Source organism: Fukomys damarensis, unplaced genomic scaffold, assembly GCF_012274545.1.
Source record: "Fukomys damarensis isolate Sample0158 unplaced genomic scaffold, DMR_v1.0_HiC HiC_scaffold_11, whole genome shotgun sequence".
Taxonomy (NCBI): domain Eukaryota; kingdom Metazoa; phylum Chordata; class Mammalia; order Rodentia; family Bathyergidae; genus Fukomys; species Fukomys damarensis.
Window position 1 is genome coordinate 17,849,797 of NW_022900923.1, and position 18,269 is coordinate 17,868,065.

Genomic DNA, 18,269 nt, shown 5'->3' on the forward strand with positions numbered 1-18,269 from the left:
TAAGCCCAGCACTCGGGAGGCTGAGGCAGGAGGGTCACTGTGAGCTCAAGACCAGCCTGGGCTACAAAGTGAGTTCCAGATCAGTCTCAACTACATAGTGAGACCCTGTCTCAAAAAACCAAAACAAAACAAAACAAATGAAAAAAATTGCAATTGTGGCAGAAAAAGAAAGCTTGAAGAAGAAAGTGTTCCTTTCCCTAAATTTTTCACTTCCTCTTTTAGGAACAGCTACCGGATCTGCACAGCCATTTTTGTGACCTGAACCTGGAAGCTCACATGTATGCATCCCAGTGGTTCCTCACTCTCTTTACTGCCAAGTTCCCGCTCTGCATGGTGTTCCACATCATTGACTTGCTGCTTTGTGAGGTAGAGCAATTCCCATCTTTTATGCCTAACTCAAAATAGAAAATAGTTACATTAAAATGGTTACAATTTTAAAAAATCTTTTCATGTAACATTAAGCCACACTCACTAATCAAAAAGTTCTATTCAGGGCCAGGGATTTAGCTCAGTGGTTCCACTGCTTGCCTTGTAAGTGCAAGGTCCTGAGTTCAATCGCTGGTACCAAAAAAAAAAAAATCTATTCAAATTTTTAGTAAAGAATATTTTAAGCTGGGTGTGGTGGCACACGCCTATAATCCCTGCACTCGGGAGGCTGAGGCAGGAGGATCGCTGTGAGTTCGAGACCAGCCTGGGCTACATAGTGAGTTCCAGGTCATTCTCAACTACATAGTGAGACCCTGCCTCAAAAAACCAAAAAAAAAAAAAATAAATAAATAAAAAAGAATATTTTAATTGTAATGTTATTATAAATGAAGGATAAAAATGTAGAGCATTTATAATTCCCACAGTGGAATATGATATAATTAAATTTATGTAATAGTGTATTGCTAACATAACACATTTTCAAGATGAAATAAATTAATTTACAATTAGGTATTGTTACTAGTAATGTGATTACACTCCATTAGAGAATATAAATAAAATTTTTGCAGTAAATAATTTCTCAATTAAAAAGAGCTCTTTGCATATGATGTTTGAATCTTCTACCAGCTGTTTAGAAAAATGATAAAGTTTTAGGTTATACAATTTTTTTTTTCTTTCTTTCTGGTACTCGAAGTCAAACCCAGGGCCTGCGCAAGCCAGCCAAGTATCCTACCATGAAACTGTACCCTCAGGGTCATTATTTTTTTAAACAGTAAAATTAGTTTGTGCCATTCCATAGGTCCTTACATTTGTTTACTTTATTCTTTTTAGTCCTGTCATTGGATTTATTTATTTAGTTTTCATGTGTGTGTGTGTGGTGCTGGGGCTGGAACTCAGGGCTTGAGGCATGCTAAGCATATGTTCTTCTACTGAGCAATGCACGCAGCCCTACTCTACTGTTTTAAAGAAGTAAATGATATTACAAGTATGTATACTTACATTGGCCATCAGAGTATTTGTCAGCATGATAAGAGGGTTTCTGGATAAGAGGCATGAGTTTTTAATGGGAGTATAAGTGTATATAAAGTATAGCTGTGCCCTGCTCATACAATGAAGAGGTATAAGGTGATGTATAAGATTACAGGCTTAATACGATCTATTCAGTTTTGGTGCATTATCTTTTTTAAGGTAAAGATGATTTTAATCACCCAAGAAATTAGAAGTTTAAGAATAGAATAATATTTGACAATATAAGATTTATAAGCTGTATAAAGTCTGTGTTGTCTATGTCTTAGTTACTTTCTGATCGCTTGGTCACAATCCCTGACACCTACATCTTAAAGGACAGGAAGTTTATTTTGGCTCACATTTTTTTTTAGTCCCCAGTTGGATTAATTTTAGTCCAAGACAAGAAAGCATAGTGAAAGGGTCTGGTGGAGGAGAGCTGCTAACATCATGGCAGCCAGGAAGCAGAGAGAGAGGAGAAGACCATTGAAGGAGATACAGCTTCCAGGTCCAGGTCACGCCCCCGGTGGCCCATCCCTTCTGGCCAGGCCCTACTTCCTAAGGGAACATTGAGCTGTATTCTGGTCCACCCCCTGCCCTCCCCCCGTTCAGTCGTCCTTCAAAAGCTCCATCTCTGCGTACATGAAGTTTTTGGGAGGCATCTACATATAAACTGTAACAGCCTACCACAGTAGTAACCATTTTATGTACAAGTATGGGCTTGGGTTTTGTTCTTCTAAGGCTCTTGTTAGCACATGCAGTGTATCTGAAGATTGCAGAGGATTTTGTAGGCATGTAATGTTTTAATTGTTTGGGTGACTTGTTGGGCTCACAGAAGAGGTCCTTGTATCCTGAAAATATAATAGCTAGATAAGCTGATTGATAGTGCATTCAGTCTCATTGATTTTTACTTACAAATTAGTTTGCAAAATGCCATTCTAAACTTAATCTAAGGAAGAATGCAGAATTAGGAGCTAAAATCTTATGCAGAATCAACATAGTATGATCATTGTATGCACAAAGCAAATTTTGACATTTGTATTAAAACCCCTACTTTCTGGGCCAGGGATTTAACTCAGTGGTGATGTGCCTGCCTTATAAGCACAAGGTCCTGACTTTGATCCTTGGTATTGGAAAACAAATAAACAAACAAATAAAAAAAACCCTATCTTTCTTGATTATCCAATTAGTATGGTAAATGATTCTGACTCACCTATTTTATATAGTGTAATCCTCTTTAAATAAAAACCAAATGCATATCTTTGCATTTATAATCTTTAAAAAAGTTAACACTAAAAGGCAGATTTATAAATAAATATTCTTAGACATTATGTATTACATACTTCAGGTTAATATTTCATGATTATTTCATAAAAGTTGGAAATGGGAATATGATGTTTAATATTTTTGCATTTTATACGTATATAGTATGAACTTGCATATATTTATTATCATTGCTTCACATTTTTCTGAAATTATCTAATTTCATGCTAGATTAGTTCTGTGCTGTTTATTATAGAAAAGGGAATGAAATTAATGTGCTTGATCATACAGCTAAATTGGATTTTTCCATCACTTTTGGTAGAGTAGTAATGCTGTAGTTTAGTTCACTGAAATGATGATTTTTCTCAAGTTGTCTCTTCATGAGTAGAGGCGCCTGTTCATGGCTGTCTAGGACCTAAACTCAGAATTTCTCAGGAAATTCATCTTGAAGATACTTGAATTTCTAATGTCACTAGCTAAGTAGATTAGCAACAGTTATGATATGGAACAGCAAATTAAATGTATAAGCAATTCGATCATTTGTCACATACAATTCCCAGTCACAGTGGGTAAAAGATCTTATTCATTCAAAGTAATAAAAGGAACGTAGGGCCAGGGATTTAGCTCAGTGGTGCTGCCTCCTGCCTCACAAGTGTAAGGTCCCAAGTTAGATCCCTGGTACCAAAAAAAAAGGAGCATAGATATTACTTTCCTTCCATTTAAACCTGTACTCTGTAGTTGCTTAAGGAAGTTGCATAGCTTTTGGAAACACGGGGTAGGTTATAAGCACAGCATCATGATAGCAAGGGATATAACAGAACAAAGTAGTTTTCAGAATAAACTATTGGGAATTGTATTGTAGTGTGCTTCAGGATGTTCATTCTTTCCACTAACTCATCTTTGTCAAGGATTATTTTGCAAAGGAAATTTCAAATAAACTTTTACTTCCTGCCTGTCTGTGTTTTCTCCTTGCCCTTTTCCTTCTTGTAGTTAATAAAATATTTATATCAAAAATTCTTTTCATATATGATAGAAACTCTAAGCAAAGAAATGACAACACAGTTTTAAATAGATCACCCACTAGGTGATCATAGTCTCTTTTTTAAAAAGACAATTCATATCTTGATGATTGTGAATAAATATTTACAAATGGAAAGTCAGGAAATTTTTAGGTTGGAAAAGTGTTGATTTTTCAACAACAAAGTGTTGTGTCCTTCTGACACAAAATATTGGTCTGCAAATTATTTTTTTTTACTCAAAGATTCTATCGTAGAGTGAAAAGGAAAGACATTGAATTTTAGACTTTTAGAAGGCATATTCATGACACGCTTTCCTAAACTGTATGCTTTTTAGGATATCTTCATCCTGAGATTAAGAATATGAAATTAATTTAACAAAAGTGGAATAACTTTGTAGAGTTTGAAAGTGCAGGCTAAGTTTAAAAAAAGAAGAAAGCTTCATTTAAATTGTTTACTTAAACCTGAATATATGGTGACCCAGGCACATTCTTTTGTTTGTTTGAAGATAGATGGCAAGAGGATTTGAATCTAGATTTCAAAGAAACATTTTCTTATATTAAGAAGAATGAAACTCTCTGTAGTGTGTCTTAGCTAATAAGTGAAATGAAAATGATTTTTGAAAGCTTATGTTTTGTCTTCCTCTATTTGGAGAGATAAGACAAAGGATAAATGTAGTAACATTTATAGTGTACATAGTATGATGTTAACCCACCAAATATAATTGCACTGGGCCTGTGATTTAGCTCAGTGGTTTTGCTGACTGCCTTACAAGTGCAAGGACTGGAGTTTGATTCCCGGTATGAAAAAAAAAATTGGACTTTTAAAAATAACTTTTTATTGAAGAATAACAAAACAGTATAAACATGTTGTTTTTCACAAAATGTAACCAGCACCAATATCAAAGAATATTGTCTGCATTACAGAAACCCCCCTTCATCACCTCTTTCCAGTAATTGCCCCACTATCCTAACATTTAACACCATGATTAGCTTTGCTCCTGTTTGAACTTGTTGTAAATTGTAGTCATAAAATATGAACTTTTAATCAGTCTTCATGTTCTTTATCATGTTTGTTAGAGTCATCTGTATTGTTAGAGGCATCTATACATGATTTATTTATTCCATTGTGTGGAATATACTATACTTTAGTATATCCTTTCTTTGATTCTACTGTTGATGGGCATTTGTTTTTAGTTTAGGCTGTTGTGAATAGAGATGGTATAAATGATTGTGATCTTGTCTCTTAGCCAACAAAGATATCTGTTTCTGTGGGTACACACTTAGAAATGGAATTGCTGGGTTAGGGTTTTGTTTTGTTTTGTTTTTTGGTACTGGAAACTCAGGCCCTTGTGCTTGCAGGGTAAGTGATGAAACCATTGAGCTAGGGTGTTCTTATGTTCACCTTGAGCAGACACTGTCAAATAGCTTTCCAAAGTAGTCTGAGCCCTTTTGAGTTGTTTTTATCTGGTAAAGTTTTCCGTGAGACAAAGGAAAATTTCTTTGTTTTGTTTTTTAAAAATTTATATGTATTTATTTATTTTTTTCCCAGCTTTAATTGAGTTTATTCATACATTTTAGGGATACAGTACAGTTACATTCATTGTTGGGATCTTGTACCTCTACATGACAAGTCTTGGTTCTCATTTTTCCCCTTGTCCCTGCCCTCCCTTCACCCCCTCCTCCCCTCCCCATCTACAACCACTTTATTTCCATCTTTTCATTATGTCACATTTTTTCCTTTTCCCTTTTTACCCTTCCCCTACCCATCCCACCTTCCCTACACCTTTAGCTCCTTTCTTCCCATTTCTCAATATCAGTAATCTTATTAGGATCTTATGTATCCTAGGTTAGATTACAGTTTGTGAATATGTGACAAAAGTAAATTCAGTTGGTGACTGAAGTAATTCACTTGATTTCTGAAGTTGCATATTAGTAGGGACTAAGAGCAGGACCTAAGTACTGAGTCAGTTTTGCTGAAATTATCCTGATGGGAACAATTCAGCAAAGTATACAGTTTTAGAAGAAGCAACATAGAGCATTTTAACAGTGGAGTTAAGATACTGGCCTTTTTATGTCAACCCTTCTTGCATCATCTTGCTCAAATATTTGACGTATATAAGTCAAAACAGGCTAGCAATACCCATTTCCCGGGTTTTGTATAAAAACAGGGTTTGTAAAACAGGCTGGCAATACCTATTTCCCAGGTTTTGTGTAAGGATTAAAGGAGGTTATAATATAAACTGCCAAGCACTGTATCCAGTTAATAATAATGTTTCAGGGCTGGGGATTTAGCTCAGTGGTGCCACTGCCTGCCTTGCAAGCTCAAGGATCTGATAAATTAAATAAATAAATAAATAAATAAATAAATAAATAATTTTTTATTTCAATGCCTTCTGCTTCACCCATCTAAATAGCCCTTTTAGTTACTTTTTAATTTCTTCAGTTAATTTCTTCAGTAATCATTCTCCCCTCAAGTTGAGATACTTCTTTATTTAAAAGCAAAAGTTTGGCCAGTTACCTTAAGGGAAATTCTGTTTGTTCTATTTCTTTTCCCAGTAGTTCTGGGAAAGTAGTTCCTGTCAAGTAATTCTCCAAAAGTGGGGTTTTCCCCGCTTCCCTTTCACCTTTTTACAAAAGATGTAAGGAAAACTCTGTCAGTCTTGACAGAATAAATGACAGCTGGTGTTTGAAGTTGACTCTTTCCAGATAGTTCAGTTTTTAGAGTACTGAATATATTCATCTTTATATAGTAACTTGGCATTTCATGAAATTTAAGGAAATCATTGACCCTTCAAATTACAGTGTATCTCCTACTTTCTTTTCTTCTTGGGATGATGAAAAAATGATAGTTCTACACTATCTGGTTAAATACCACAAGGTATAATTTCCCTTTCAAGAAAGTTTTCCAAAGTTATGTGAAGATAGATTCATTATGTAATAGTCTCCCTTTAAAAAAAAAAGTTACTCCTATTTCCCTCCCTCAAATTTATCAGAATGAGCTCATATAAAGAAGAGTAAAAACCTTGATTAAAAAAATATTGCAAGCGCAAGGGCTCAAGTTTGATCCCCGATACCAAATAAATAAATAAATAAATAAATAAATAAATAAATAAATAAATGTTTCTGCAAACTAAGAGTAGTAATTGGCTACAAACATAGAGGTAAAAAAGTTAAGTAACCATTGAAGAATTGTGTAGGTTACTTTAAGGTTTTACTTATTCATAGAAGTTTTTAGGATCAGAAAAATTGTCTCTAAAATTATATTCCCAAATCTTGAAAGCAATCTCATTTACAGTAGCCACAAGCATTAAGAAACAAATGATCCCCTACAATGAAAATTACAAAACACTGATGAAAGAAATTGAAGAAGGCACTAATCTGTGTTTGTGGGTTAGAAAAATTAATGTTATATATTACCCAAAATGATCTATGGATTCAGTCCCCATCAAAAATATCAATGATATTCTTCACAGAACTAGAAAAAAAAATAATCCTAAATTTTATGTGGGAGCACAAAAGGCCAGCCAAAGCAGTCTTGTGGGGGGGAAAAAAAAGCAAAGCTACAAGTCAAAACCTAATTTCAAGACTATAGCACCATAATAACCAAAACAGTAAGACATTACACAAAAACAGGCACATTTACCAATGGACCAGAATAGAAAACCCAGAAATAAGCCAGTGCATCGGTAGCCAAATGATTCTGAACAGAAGTGCCAAAACATGCACTGACGAAAGCCTCTTCAACAAATGATGGTCGGAAAGTTGGACGTTCGTAGAAGATTGAAACTTGCTTGACCGCTGTTTCTCACCCCGTACAAAAGTCAGCTCAAAAGGTTTCAAAGATCTTAATGTAAGACCTGAAACTCTGAAAGTCTTGGAGGAAAACATAGGTGAAGCTTTTCAGGATGTCAGTACAGAAAATGATTTTTTGGTTAGGATCCCCAAAACACAGGAAACAAAAGCAAATATTGACAAATGCAATTATATCAGAGTTAAAAACTTTATGCTGAGCCTGGTGGTACATGCTTATTATAATCCTAGCATTGTGGGAAGTTGAGACAGAGGGGTCACACTTTTAGCTCAGCCTGGGCAACTTAGCATGACCCTGTATCAAAATAAAAAATAAAAAGGGACTGTGGATGTAGGTCAGTGTGAAGGCCCTGTGTTCCATCTCCAGAGTTGAGAGTAAGGGAACCTTCTGCACAGCAGAGAAACAGCATACAAAATGGGAATTGACATTTGCTAGCTATTTATCTGACAGAGGGTTAATGTTCAGATTATATGAGGAACTCAATGCACTTAACAACTTTTTTTTAAAAAAGCTATCCAGTTTAAAAATGGGCAAATGATTTGAATAGGCACTACCGAAAAAACATACTCATGGCCAATAAAAATATGAAGAAATGTTCAGTATCATTAACTATCAGGAAAATGCAAATCAAACTGCAGTGAGATATCATTTCACCCCAGGCAGAGTAGCTGTTATCAAAGAAAGAAAAAAGAGAGAAAAGGGAAGGTAGGAAGAGGGAGAGGGAGAGACAGAATAAAAAATGCTATGTGTGAAGGGGCCGGAGGTTTAGCTAGGTGATTCTGTTGCCTGCCTCGCAAGCACAAGGTACCGAGTTGGATCCTTGGCACACACACAAAAAAGAAAAAAAATGCTATGAAGCTGTTTGTTGGAGATAAAGGAACATTTATACATTTATTTTTGGTAAGAATCCACTGGTATATAGAACCAACAGCCTGGTAGTTCCTCAGAAAACTAAAAATAGGGCTACAATGTGATCTCATTTATCACAGTCCTAGGTGTATATCCAAAGGAAATAAAATAAACATATAAAAGAGATACCTACATGCCTATGTTTATTATGGCAGTATTCACAGTAGCAAACACATGGAATTAGCCTTGGTTCTATCAGAAGATGAATGGATGAAGAAAATAATATTCTATTTATACTCTTCAGCTACAGAAAAAAATGAAATCCTGTTAGTTGAGGCAAAATGAATGGAACCAGAGGACATAGTGTTAAGTGAAGCAAGCCAGATGCAGAAAGACAAGTACCACATGTTCTCTCATATGTGAAAAATAAAAAAAAACTTTTACTTGCGAGTAGAAGAGAAATCACTAGGAACTGGGAAGACTGCCAGGGTGGGTGCAAGGGAGAGAAATTTTGTTGGATATGATCGAGGCACACTGTATGCAAATGTGGGAATATGACACTAAATTTCATTCATGTGTACAGTTAATATGTGTTAATGAAAAATTAATTCCTGGACCCCTGTGCTTTATCACTGACTTGTGATGAGTCTTATGACACCAAGTCTTTCTTACGTTGTCATTAATGTTGACATTATAGAGGGGCAAAATTCTCAAGTTAAAATGGCATCTGTGTTTCTTTGTTCTGAAGAGAAATTGCAACCAGAAGTCTTTTAGAAGATTATTCATTCATTCAATAAACACTAAACTAAAAAAATTTAATAAAAATAAATTTATAAATATTGGCACTATTCCAATTTAGGTGTACCACGATTTAAAAAAAAAAAAGGTGGATAAAACTGTTATCTTTGTAAAATTTTTGTCCTTGTAGAGAGACAGTCAATAAATGAGTAAGTGGAATATATAGGATATCATTGGTAGAAGGTTTTATGGAGAAAAACAAAGGAAGGAAAAGAAACGCAGGAGGTCTTAGCAGGGACGACTGACCATCATGAAGACCAGGGTTTATTGGGCTAAGAGGAGAAACTGCCAGAGCGTTTTGAGAAAAGGAATGGTGTGCGCTGATGCGCATTTTATCCTGATCACTGGGGTTGTGCTTTGGAAGAGAAACTGTCTTAGGGCTCAAGGGAGAAATGGGAGCCACTCAGGAGACAGCTGCCGGAATCTGGGTGGGAGGTAAAGGTATCAGGATCACGATGGTGAGAGTAGAGGAGGTAAGAAGTGGCTGAGCTCAGGGCAGAATCCAGACAGGGACCGGACCGTAGGATGTGCTGGTGACCATCTGGGGTCCCCACGTGTTCCGGCTCAGGGTGGTGTGAGAGAAGAATGGCGGTAAGCCCCTTCTCTGCTTCTGGGAACAAGCTGGAAACAGTTGACAACTTTGTGGAATGACTGGGGAATGTTCATTTTACATATTTTATTCTGACAGTGCTCAGGTTGCAATTTCTCTTCAGTGCTTATTCAAAGAAGCAGATTTTGTTGCTCTTCAGAATACTTAAGGTCAATATATGGTATCTTTAAACAAAAAATACAGAGTAATGATAAAAGATGAACAACAGGAGAATAAGCATGTCAGCCTTAGTACTTTTAAATAAAGGTATATGTTTACTGTTAAAGATAAGAATGATACTTTGTTTCAGTGAAGTCAGACCGTGTTTCTTTGAAAACTCACGAAGACTATATACTTTGGACCTGTTCAGTAGCCTGCTATATTTAGTTGTGTATTTAGCTCTCTAGATAAGAACAAAGATTAATGACTTCAAGTATAGTGTAACAGGTTTTTGTCCTACTACCCTTTTTCCAGGCCTGGGGTGCAGCTCACTGGTAGAGGGCTTCCTTAGCACTTTCCAGGCCCTGGTTCAACCCTAGCACCCTTCCCCCCAAAAGAGAAAACAAACCTTCCAGTTCCTAATGAAGTCTGGTATCTAAAGGTACTTTTGCTGTGTAAAGCTCATAGCAATTAAATTGTGTATATACATGAATCAAATAAAACAACTGAACATATTCTTTTGAATTTATGATTAAATATTTAAAACATGGAAATTATTAAGATATATCTTGAACTCCTGTGTGTCTGCCTCTCTAGTTAAGAAATAAAGGAGGCCAGGTGTGGTGAATGCCCGTAATCCCAACACTTGGGAGGCTGAGGCAGGAGAGTCACCGCAAGTTACAGCCCAGCCTGAACTATATAGTGAGAAGAAGGAGGAGGAGGAGGTGGAGGTGGTAGTGGTAATGGGAGGAGGAGGAGGAAGAGCAGGGAAGGGAGGGTGGGAGGGGGAGGGGAGGGGAAAGAAATGAAAGTGTACCAACAGGGCTAGAATCTTTATATGTACTGCCTCATGACCACACCCCCTGGCCTTTTCAGATGAGCCATTATACAGAATTATGTGTTTGTCATTCTCAAGCATGCCTTTGTTTTTATTATAGCCATAAATAAACATATCTGAACAATGTGTAGTAGAATGAATTTGGAAAATATTATACTCACTGTTTTGTCAGTTCTACTCCAGAATAGGCCTTGAGCTTTTCTTCTAAGTCAACATCATCTGTTACGTAGCCTCCTGATTGGTCTTCCCGGTTGTCCTCCTGTGTCTTTTATCCCATTACATTCTCCAATGTATCCAGAGCAAATTTTTATAAAACCCATACCAGGCTGCTACTGTTATGCTGACAAACCTTCAGTGATTTCCCACTTAATAATTTTCAAACTGTTTCACTTGTTTGATGATCTTGTTCTTCCTTTCTCTCCAACCATATCCTAGAGTCAGTCTTTCTCTTAATCCACTATACTTCCTTTCTTAAGATATTTTTCAAGTAGAAAACATTTATATAGTGGACCCTTGACTCACAAACTCAGTTTGTTCAAAAGGGCTGGTTGTAACTCAAGTTGGTTTTAAGTCAAGACTATTTTCCCCATAAGAAATAATGGAAATACCCATAATTTGTTCCAAACCTCCCAAAGCACCATTTAACCTTTCAATAATAAAAAGGGTTTTATAATGTTCAGAATTTACCAGAAACACCAATAATTTTCCTAGTGTAGCCACCAAAACGTTATAAAATGAGCCTGGTTTACCAGAAACCACATTTCACACTACTCATCATTCAAGTTGACAGCTTTGGCTTGTAGGAAGCGGGGATGGAATGAAAGGTGGTTATTGTTTGGAATGAGAGCCCCCTTCCATCAGAACATAAGGAATCTGGCTCTCTGGTGTCCTTTCTCTCCTTGGAAGAAACTGTAGCCCACTAGGACCTGCTTCTGGCTCAGTAGGCCTCATTGTTTTCAGAACTAAGAAGTGGTCTACGATGGTCTGTTTCTGTCTTTTCTTTAACACTGTTTAGTAGTATGATGTGACATTGTCATTCAGCAAGTTTTTCTGTCTGGGTGTGTCTTCTCTACAAATGTTTGTAGCTCTGTCCATTTTTTCAGGATTTCCTTTATTTCAGAAGAACTTTGCTACACTGATTGTTGATACTCCTCCTCTTCTTCAGAAAGCTCCTTAGCTGCGATTCTCTGTTGCTCAGCCAGAAGTTGCTGGAGCTCCTCTCTAGACAAGTCCTCTGAGTTCCTCCACCAGTTCCTCAACGTCACCATTGTCTGTCTGCACCCCTAGGGTCACTGCCATAGTGATCTCATCAATCACACAGTCAATTGAAGGCTCAGGCTCCTCTACACTGCCTTCAGCTACACTTTCTTCTAGGCAGATCTCAGTATCTTTAGAGAGACACTGACCCAGGATTTCTCAGTTAACCCCACACAGGAAAGACTGGCATTTGAGTAGTAACTGAAGACTTTGGTCATAAGTTAAAACTAAAATTCTGGTCATAACCCAAGTTTTTCATATGTCAGGCGAGTTGTAATTCAAGGATTCATTGTATTTTCTTTCCTTTTTGCCTAGAACATTTTCTTCACTCTTACCCTGGCATTGTTTTCAGTCTTAAGTTTAAATGTTACTTGCTCTAAAAATACTGTGTTGTCTTGATCACCCGTTCTTATATTTTTCTTTTCCTGATAATACCCTGTGGTTACTGGTTATTTATTTATCTATTTTGCATTGCTTCCCAAGTGTCTATTTCACCTGTTGGGTTATAAACTTCTAAAATGAAGAGCTGTCTGCTGTCTCATTTAACGTGTGGTAGAAATACAAAAAAAGTCTGTTGAAGGAAAATAGGAATGAAGAATTAGTGAATTAAATTATTTTTATCATCTTTTTAAAAATCTTTACATGCTGAAAAATACCTCTTTAATTGTACAAGAAAAACAAAAATTAATACTTTAGGAATTGCTTTCATTTTGGTTAAGATATTTTAAGAAGCAGACACCTACTCAAGTAGAAGTTTGTCATAAATACAGAGGAAATCCAGGAAAAGTTGACCAAGTTCCTCAAGGAGGACAGGCACCAGAGTAATCCCAGGCAGTCACTCTCTGAATCAGAAGTTTTCTTCTTTTCCTGACCCAGTTCTTTGTAGCTTTGTTTCGTACAGGGCCTAAAATATCTTAGAAAGGTCTACATGACATTTTAACTGTAATACCAACAACTCTCAGTAATCTCTCTAGGTATCTTTTAAATAAAATTCCTGAGAGAGAACCTGACTGGTCCAACACATATTTTAAAATAAATCTTCATGTTCATAGGTCATTGGTATGGGTCACCTCAGGTCAGTTGTGCATCTCTTGTCCAGAATACTCTGCAGGGAGCTGGACTGGAAACAATCACATGACCTATACCCACTTAACACCAACTGTATATGGAGGCAAATTTCCTGAGAGGAGTCACTGGTGGGTCAAAACCTTTCTAATACATAGGTAGTTTATGGGCTACATGAGATTCTTAGTGTTGCCTGAATGGGCAATAGGCATTTCATAAATATAATACATTTATTAATTAAAGCTGATGTGTCTCAAAAAGAAGCTATATATTTTCTCCCCATAGCTATTTATTTAATTAGAGTACAGAATGGAAATAGTTATAAAATAGGCCGTAATCTTTAAAACTAATTTGGTACTCAGAGTTGAAGTGATTGTTGTATTCTAAATCATTTTCATCTATACTTGTTGGAGTAGGATTTTGAGTAAAAGCCATTGTGATGATTAATATTGATTGTCAGTTTGATTAGCTTGCAAGGTACCTGGGAGATTCATAAAGCATAGTGGGGAGTCACTTGACTGCTCCTTTCTTCTGCTTCTTCCCCTGCTCTCTGCTTCCTAGCTGTCACGAGATGAGAGCTCTCCTCCACCATACTTCTGCCATGGTGTTTTGGCCTTGGGGTCAGCTAACCTGTACTGAAACCTCTGAAACAGCCAAAAGAAACCTTCCCTCCTTTAAGTTGGGGGTTATCAGGTATTTGGTCATAGCAATGAAAATCTAACACAAACCCATGCACCTTTAACCTGGATAAACTACTTTAATGAATAGCTGCAAAACTAGATGAGGTATTTGAATTCTTCCCTTTGTCTAGAAATTGGTTTGTGAAAACATCTTCTAACTAATATTTTTTGAAAGATCTCCACCCCATTTATTAGTAACAATGTTCCTTCACTTTATAAATTACTTATACAAAAGAGAATGAACACTATCAGAGAGTATCATCTGGAAGTAGATTGAAAGTGAGGCTTTGTATCAGAAAGAAGTTACTTGCCTTTACTATCCTGTTTTATATATACATAATTCTAACTGATAAACTCTCCGGCTTCTCTATAAGTCTCAGAGATTTGTGGATAAAATGTTATTAGGCTTTCCTGGAGAGTACTTCTGAGCTACACACTGTACTAAAAACTGCATACCTTGTTCCTCTCCAAGCAAAGTGCTGCCCTTCACATCCCTCATACAGTTGGCTAATTCAGAAATAAGTTGTTGTTTTTTTTTTAATTCGCACAGGCAGATAGTCTGATTATTTTTGTCCTTCAGCTCTATAGCAAAGAGACAGATGGTTTTGTCTCTTTTGAGAAGTCTTCATTATCATTCTCCTTTTAAGGTTGAAGCCCTGTCAGCTCTCAGCAGCAGTTTGGGTATATCATTCCAAGATTGTTCATCTCTTATCCCAGTTGCTCCTTCTACAATCTAGCAGGATTTCTCCTTGTTAAATCACATCTCCTGATGCTCCCGAGATTCTGTTCCAGATGCCCTTTTCAGGTACTTTATTATCAGCATCCAGTGTTTGGCATTTTAACCAAACAATGGTTTGACCTTTTCGTCATTTATCCAGAGCCTCTTAAATATATCTAGACATACCAGCACTGGAACTACGACCAGCTAATGGTATCTGGCTGTCAGTACTAGGATTGCTGATTGCATTGGTTAAAAGAGACATAATAGGACTTTCTGCTCTAGTTTTCAGATTGTCTCACAGAACATTCAAAAGCTCTTGTTTTTTAAAAGTCCACTTGACATTTTGCTTCTTGTTCATGTACTAGTAGTATAGCCAGTTTTTCTTTTCTTTTCAAAGTAGTAATGCCAGAAAGTTTTCCATAATTGAATAGAACAATTTTCTGCTTGTCCGCTAGCTCCTTGACTTTTTAGACTGCAAGTTGGGCCACATTATAGTATGATGGTAGATTTCTTACTTAAGACTTGGTCTACTTGTTCCACTAATATCCCAATGAAATAGGTACATACTACTTCAGATTAGTTCTCTTGGTTTGCTAATTTGATAGATTCACTCTGTTTAAAATAGCATTTTTTGGTAGAAATGCACAAATCCTTTTAAAAGGATGAAAATGCCTAGTAATACTGAAAAAAAACCACCTCTGTTTTATGTGCTCTCAATTTTCTCATTAAATACAATCCAAGCATATTTTATTTAATAATTTAAAATAAATGATAAAAATAAACATTTTAAAATAAATGACAGTGGGTTGAAGCTAATATTGCTAAATATATTTAAGTAATGTGTATCAACCTTAAAACATACTGAATTCAAGCCTCAGAAAAACATCACCTCTAAAAACCACATATTACTTTCCCTACTTACCTATCTAATTTTATGATATAATTTTTCTTCCAGATCTTTCATCCCCAAAATCAGTATAGTTGCTTCAGTTTATATCTAGTAGTGAACTGCATGGAAATTTTACAAATTCTGCCTGTTCTTTGAGAGTTTACTTATTAATATCCGAAGAACATAATGATTCAGCTGCAAACTGAAAGAAACAGTCCAGTATTCACTGTGGTTGATTAATCATAGCAGTGTCTTTAAGGATGGATAGAGTAAATTTCTTCTCCAACTCCAGTTGCCTGTTGAAGTTGTCTTGAGTAGGGTATGTTCCTCTGTGTGCCTTTGCCTCTTCCGCCTTCTTTCCAGTATAACACCTGCGTTTGTCCAGGTACTTTATGGAACCTTTCTGTGGAGCACTCCCCTCTCCTACTTAACCCTCCAAACTCTTCATCTTTTACCCTCTGCTTTTATTCCTTTGTTCTGTCATATTACTTGTGCTTCTTATTTTTATGGCTTGAGTTTCAATTATTCACTTTTACCTAATTTTATCCATGCGAATGTTCCAGATCCAACCAAAATGAAGAAGGTAAAAGAAAACTTCTTGCACTGGCCATTAAGATCTGTGATATAAAAGACAGATAAGCATTTCTTGTTGCTTTAATGACCATTTGTTGACACAACTTTGTTTTAAAAATGTCTACCTCATTTCTGTACTTAGAATTGTGTTAAAAAGACCTCTTCTGTTACCCTAGGTCAGTAGTGCTGAGTCCACCAAAAAGAAAGGCTGTATAATTCCCCAAGAAGCAGATGATAGAGGAGGAAAAATCCTGTCCTGTCTTATCTGATATCACAGTGTTTTATAAGTCCATCCATTCTTGAGACCTGTGGTATCATATATCTTTGTAAACTTCTCTAGTAACAATAAAACGTTCCTCTAGCTATATCAGGCTGAGGGTGAGGATAGTGGGAGCTCAAAACAACCCGTGAGACGTAAGGAAGGACAAGAGAGAAAGTCATGGTGAAACTGCAGCCACAGTTAGGTAACTGTGCTTTAGTTGAAGTTTACTGATAAACCTGAATTATATTTTACCTACCAAATTAACTACCTTCAACTTTCAAATCTTTAGTAGACTTGACATCAAATGGTATATTGAACTCAATAAAATTTTGCTTTATTCCCCCTAATCTTTCAAGTAAGAACTAATTCCAGTCAGTAAATATCTGTTAAGTCTTCTTCAGTTCAAAAAGGTCTTTGAGGGGCTGGGGATTCACCTCAGTGGTTCTGCTGCCTGCCTCGCAAGCACAAGGACCTGAGTTCTATCCCCAGTATCCCACCCCAAAGATGAAATCAAAAGGTCTTTGAGTTTCATCTAACATTTGGATAAAAAAAACATGAAAAAATTTGTCTGTTGGTTACAGCAAAATAAGAACAAATCAGCACTTTATCTACTTTTTCATTAATGGATTTATTTAGATCAAATATATCCAACTCAAGTATACAAACATAAGTGAAACCGTCTAAGTATAAAGCATTGCAGAGTAGTAGGAACTGCAGAAAACTGGAACATACATATACAATGTAAAGAAATCAAAATTCAGCAGTTGTAAAAGTATTATATAGACCTATAAAATGCATCATCAGTCCAAATTTAGTCAAAGGCTGTGTCCTGTGAACTCTGACTTGGATAACAATAAAATACTATTCTTTTTGGAGTGAAATTTTAAAGTGGTAAATTGATAGATTTGTGTTTTAGAAGGCATATTGCAAAAGATTTATAGTGATTATAAAAATAAAACATTAAAATATAATTATGCTTGAAAGCATGAACAGTATTTTTCAAAACATAGTCTGAAGACAGTTTTTATCAGGAAATCTGGGGCCTGGACTGATTTCAAAACTTTCAGCAAAGTTACTGTAATCAAAACCATGTGTTAATGGAACAGGTGTTGATCTATAGATTAAAGAAAAAAAAAAAGGAAAGAAATTGAACATTATTGTGTTAGCTAGTTGTGATGGTGCATACCTGTATTCCTAGCCCTCAAGAGACTGAGGCAAGAGGATTGTTGTGTATTCCAGGGCAGCCTGGGCTACATAGTGAGTTCAAGGCCCACTTGAACTATGTAGCAAGACCTTGCCTCCAAAAAAAAAAGAAGAAGAGTACAGCTGGATGTGGTGGTGCACGCCTGTAATCCCAGCACCGGGGAAGTTGAGGCAGAAAGATCACTGCCAGGTCAAGACCAGCCTGAGCTACGTAGCAAGTTCCATGGCAGTCTGAACCACATAGTGAGACCTGTCTAAAACAAAACAAAAAAACTACTGAGCCAAAAAAAGAAGAGTAAATAAGCAAATAAGTTTATTTTTAAAATGTTGTGCTTCCTGGCATACTACCAAGAAAGTTAAAACTCCACAGACTGAAGAAAGTATTTGCAAATCATGTATCTAAGAAGGGCTTTGTATCTAGACTATATAAGGGACTCATATCTTAGTAAAGAGAGAAATAATGCAGCTTAAAAATGGCAAAGGATTTTAATAGAAACTTCTCCAAGGATCACATATGGACAATAAAAACAAAAAGACGTTTAGTAACATTAGCCATCAGGGAAAAGTAAGTCAAGACCACAGAGAAATACCTCTTCAGACCCACTCAAATAGCTATAATAAAAAAGATAGACAAAAACTAATTCTAAGGATATGGAGAAATTGGATTATTTATTTATTTTTAAAAATTAGAACCTTTATACATTGGTGGTGGGAATGAAAAATAGTACAGCTTCTTTGGAAAACAGTTTAGAAGTTCCTCAAGAAGTTAAACATAGACTGGGAATTTAGCTGAGTGGTGCTGCCGCCTGCCTCATAAGCACAAGGTTCTGAGTTTGATCCCTGGTACCAAAAAAAAAAAAAAA

At 36.2% G+C, this 18,269-nt stretch overlaps 1 protein-coding gene and 1 long non-coding RNA gene across 4 annotated transcripts in view; one reads left to right on the forward strand and one right to left on the reverse strand.

Annotated features, from left to right (window-relative positions):
- The window catches only part of LOC104866331, a 33,735-nt gene extending 22,465 nt beyond the window's left edge, over nt 1-11,270 (reverse strand). Inside the window, exon 1 of the long non-coding RNA XR_781414.2 lies at nt 10,918-11,270. This is a non-coding gene — a long non-coding RNA (uncharacterized LOC104866331). The remainder of the gene's footprint in view (nt 1-10,917) is intronic.
- Rabgap1l (RAB GTPase activating protein 1 like) overlaps nt 1-18,269 on the forward strand; it is a 591,762-nt gene that overhangs the window by 364,657 nt on the left and 208,836 nt on the right. For all 3 annotated transcript variants that reach the window (XM_033762099.1, XM_033762100.1, XM_033762101.1), the window contains one exon: nt 223-366. In XM_033762099.1, coding sequence (XP_033617990.1) covers nt 223-366 — 144 coding nt within the window. The remainder of the gene's footprint in view (nt 1-222; nt 367-18,269) is intronic.